This window comes from Triticum aestivum, chromosome 1A, assembly GCF_018294505.1.
Source record: "Triticum aestivum cultivar Chinese Spring chromosome 1A, IWGSC CS RefSeq v2.1, whole genome shotgun sequence".
Lineage (NCBI taxonomy): Eukaryota > Viridiplantae > Streptophyta > Magnoliopsida > Poales > Poaceae > Triticum > Triticum aestivum.
The window spans coordinates 54,753,908-54,758,577 of NC_057794.1; the positions used below are offsets into that span (position 1 = coordinate 54,753,908).

The 4,670-nt window shown below is 57.3% G+C and overlaps 1 protein-coding gene across 1 annotated transcript; it reads right to left on the reverse strand.

Annotated features, from left to right (window-relative positions):
• Nucleotides 1–2,378: 2,378 nt before the first annotated feature.
• LOC123189473 (zinc finger CCCH domain-containing protein 33) lies at nt 2,379–4,664 on the reverse strand. Its single transcript, XM_044601903.1, has one exon. It carries the CDS (start codon nt 4,564–4,566, stop codon nt 2,740–2,742), a length of 1,827 nt encoding a protein of 608 aa, XP_044457838.1. The 5' UTR covers nt 4,567–4,664; the 3' UTR covers nt 2,379–2,739.
• Between the last annotated feature and the right edge of the window lie 6 nt (nt 4,665–4,670).

Genomic DNA, 4,670 nt, shown 5'->3' on the forward strand with positions numbered 1-4,670 from the left:
ACAATTGACCCCTCAAACCTGGCCTAACCGATGAGTAAGAGCAAGCGGATATGAGTAGATCCGCACACGCCCGAACACAGGTTCCGCGTCGGACCAGCCCATGCCGACTCACCCTGACCCCACATAAACCCCATCCCATCCCCACATGGACAAAACCCTAGCCTAAACTCTCGACCGCTCTGCTCCCCTTCCACACTCCGCTCCATTCCACTCCCCTCCCCGCGCCACCATGGCCCGGGGAGATTCACGGTCTCCCTGGCCTGGTGAGATGACAAGGCGAGCGGTGGCACCGACACCTCTAGCCATGCTCCTCCCAGACGACTTTGGGTGCTTGTACCCGCACTGCCAAAGCCCGCGGCTACGGTTCCCCGTGTAGGAGGTGCAGGCCGCCCTCCACGCAAGGCAGAGAGCGGCACAAGATCTAGCTAGTCCGGCTGCTCGCCGACTCGGACAACCACCTCCTTCGTGTCTCATTCGCCGATCCTTGACATCGGCGGAGATGGACGCCTGCCAGCACGTTCGTCGTCGCCGCAAAATGCCAAGGCATTGCGGCTAAGCATCGAGGAGTCCGAGCGGCTCGCGCGGCAGAAGACATTCAACCAGCCGAAAGCTCACTGCATCGCCAAGGAGCAGGCTCAGGCCGCCGATGCCTGGCCAACCTCCCCTCCTCGTCCTCATCCTCCTTTGCCGACGGTGGCACCACAACCAACGAGAACAATGCCTTTTCGGCCATAAACACCTACAACGAGGAGTACTACCGCCGCTCCGGAGAACCCAAGGGGAAGGGGCCAGCAATGAAGTGTTGAAGTTCGGCGCCTCATCATCTATCTTTTATCTAGGAGCGTGATAACTGTCACACGTGTGGCACGAACACGCGGCAACTCCAAACGTTTTTTATGGCAAGTCTAGTGATGCGAGGACGTCAACTTTAGTTGTCAAGCATGACAACTTCCTTTTCTGATGGCAAGTTTCAGTTTATTTTTTAGTATGTTTTTTCTTTTCGGATAGCAACTTTAGTTCTAAAAAATGTTAGAGCCGGAGTGCTTCGTGCCACACGATGTGGCATTTATCATCTAGGTTTATCTATCATAGTCATCCATGAGCAAGCGAGGTATGTACATTTGTGAACTTGCTATGCTATGTCCGATCTATGCTATGTTGAAGTTATTTACGACTGTTTTGATCACGTTGCATGGGGTTGCTTGCATTTGGGGGGTCAGATGTAAGGAGGACGGTTGCAGACACGGAGAAACAAGAGGTGCTTGGGTACTGTCCGCAGACAGTTGGGGGGTCAGATGTAAGGGGGTTGTAGACGCGGAGAAACAAGAGGTGAATGGGTACTGTCCGCAGACATATAGGGGGCCAAGTTTGGCAAATCGGATTGTGGATGCTCTAATTTGGATAGGGAATAAGCAGATATCCATACAAAAAATTATCTAAAATGATCTTTATTAACAGGAATATTATAGGACAACTGCAATGCCAAAATAAGCATAAGCACACTGATAGAAAAATGCTACAGGATGGAGAAATAAATATAAGCAGTAACACCAGAGAGATGCTGCTGGAGATTACGTTGTTAATAGCCCCAGACATCTGGATGCGCATTTGTAGAGTTAGGATAGTCCAAAATCTGCCCCAACTGCAAGAACAATGCTTGAGCATGGCCAGGACTTGAATACTCAAATACAGCTGCAAATAATTGTGAACCCAACAGCTGCACCCGCATACAAAAATAAACAAGAGACAGCATGGACATCAACACTTGTTTCATCATCTATATATTCTAACAAACAGGAGAACAAAAAACAAGCAAGGAAAATGGATGCCCCAGGTCCAATGTTCTAGAAGAAAAATGCTCTTGTCAAAGGAAAAATTCAACATTGGCAGCATTAGGATAATGAGCAGATAACCAAAGCTTATCTTGGTGACGCTTATGCCCAGATTTTTGGGCCTAATTCCTGTCCTCTGTGCCTAACCCACAGCCAGAACAATAATAATTACCTACTCTACTATGCGCTTGCTTTGGGTGCATGGCACTTGCCTTTCTGATGATATATTGTATTGAGAGCACTACTAATAATCGGTGCATGACGCCTCCATCTCCACTAAGCTAACCTGTGATTGCCCTGCAGTTCACATCCTATGACCCACCAGCCACTTCAGGAGGGAGCCGGATCCCCTGACGTTTTTATTTATGATCCACTCTTTTGGGGAATGGAATGGACATGGAATGGAATCAAATAAAGGGTGATGTGATCATGGAGGAGGAACCAAGAACATATACTATATGCTGGTGAACACTTCCATGATTCCATTGATGTACTTTGGCATGAGAAGAGTACAATATTGCACAAGTTTGATCAATCAAGAGACAATGAAGCACACAAAGCAAATCTTGCTGGTCTCAAAGTATGTATAAATATCAAGTAAATAAACTCTTGATGGAATTCTTGTATACAGCTATTTATAATAAACCGAAGGGAAAGGGGGGGAAAAGAGAGTAAATATTGGCTGTTCTTTCTTCATCAACCTAAGGCTCCCTTTGGGCATCCATGCTGATTGCTGATGAGCAGCAATGTTATTTTTGTGAACAGCATATATGTACGTACTAAAGAACCATCTCATATGAATCAAATTAAGCAAATAAAAAGGGGTGAAAAAATTTGAAGGAAAGAACTTTGGTCAGCTAGATGCTATGAGCCAGTGATCGATCGGTTGGTCGTCGACGGGGTGGGATCAGGCCACCATCTGCTCCTGCTCCAGCCACTGCGGAAAATGGTCGCCTGTGTGGCCATCCTTGACAAGAGAGTTCACCCATGACACGTCGGGTTCGGCCGGCGTGGCTGCGGAGGCCGCCGGCATGGCGGACTGCCCGCGGAACCCGAAGGACGCCGACTTGCGGAACTTGTGCAGCTCGTCTCCCTGCACGCCCCAGTCCAGCTTGCCGCCGGGTGAGCCCCAGTCGAGGTTGCCGCCGTTGGGGGAGCCCCAGTCGGTGAGCATGGAAGGCTCGCCGATCGTGGTGGCCGGCGACATGAGGGAGCGCGCGGCCGGGGCGCGCGCGCCGCGGTCGATGAAGCTCTGGCTACGCTTGGCGAACGCGGAGGCGCGGGAGGTCATGATGGCCTTGGCCATGGAGTGGTCGAGGCCGAACGAGTTGTTCGCGCCCACCATCGGCGAGGTCGGCATGTGCAGCGGCGTGTCCGGCATGGAGCTGTACGGCGACATGTCGCCCGCCTGCTTCAGCGACAGCGCGTGGAGCTGGGAGAGCATGGCCGGGTCCATGGAGCCCAGCAGGTCGGTGTAGTCCGGCATGTTTCTGGCGGGCGACCCGGCGGCGTGCGGCGAGCCGAGGCCGCCGTTGGGCGCGCCCCAGCTCGCCCTCGGCGAGTGCGCGCTGCTGGACACCTTGTCGAACAGCTTCTGCTGGTACTGGTCCAGCGCGAGCATCTCCAGGTCGAAGTCGAGCTCCCGCGCCGTCTTGAGCCGGCTGACCGGCGACGACGGCCACCCCGCGGGGTTGAGCATCCCCATGTCCATCCCGTTGGGGGGCGAGGAGCGCGGGGACACGGGCTGCATCATGCCCACGGAGACGGCGGAGGGGTTGACGGAGCGGAGCTCGTCGCGCCTGTGGGCGAAGAAGCAGATGCGGCGCGCGCAGCCGACCTCGTCCTTGCAGAGGCGCGTCCGGTACTGCGCCGGGTGGAGCCAGCACTCGAAGACGCCGTGCGCGTACTCGCAGCCGTCGCCCTTGCGGCAGGACCCGCCCTTGCGGAACTCCGGGCAGGGCACGCAGCTGTAGGAGTAGCGGCGCGGGTCGCGGCGGCGCGCGTTCTCGCCGGGGTGCACGAAGGGGCACTCTGTCCAGTCGTGGGAGTAGGCGCGGGAGCAGGGCTTCACCTTGAAGCTGTACATGCGGAACTCGTCGGTGCTGAAGAGCCCGCTCTTGAGGTCCGGCAGCGTGAGGTCCGGCGGGTACTCCTTCCTGGGCTCCTGCGCGGCGGCCATCGCCGCAGGCGGCGAGGCGGACTTCTTGGGCGACGAGGAGGGCGACACGGCGGGGGACTTGAGCAGCAGGCGGAGGGGCTTCTCGGCCACGCCGGCGGCGCGCGGGAGCAGGTCCCCGGCGCGGAGCCCGGACACCGAGAGCGCCTCCGTGGAGGCCCCCGCGGCGAGCAGCAGGTGCGTGGCCGCGACGGCGTTGGCCGCGCCACCGGCGGCAGCCATATGCAGCGCGGTGGCGCCGTCCGTGCCGGACGCGCGGCAGGCCTCGCCCGGCGCGACGGACAGCGCGTGCGCCAGCACGGCCGTGCTCCCGTAGAGCGCGGCGACCATGGCCGGCGTCCGGCTCTCCGCGGCCAGCCGTCCCTGGCCGACAGCCGAGGGCCCATACCACGATCCCGCGGCATCAAGGCACGCCTTCTCCTCCTCCACGACCCGCCTGAACTCAACCACGTCGTCCGCCGCCGCCAGCTCCAGGAGCAGCGAGGCCACGGCCGCCGGATCCTTGGGCGCCGCCGCCGCCGGCGGCGGGGTCGACGGCTTGCGCGGGCCGGAGCACATGACGGAGGAAGGCCTGTCCGCTGCTAACAAGGGTTCAAAAGAGACTCTGCGTTCTCGTTAAGAGCGCCGGGGAGAGGAGAGACGGTTCTTGCTCGGTTCTTCCT

What these genes read in the sequence shown, in the direction of transcription:
- LOC123189473 (XM_044601903.1), bottom strand. Translation starts at nt 4,566, where the DNA reads ATGTGCTCCGGCCCGCGCAAGCCGTCGACCCCGCCGCCGGCGGCGGCG.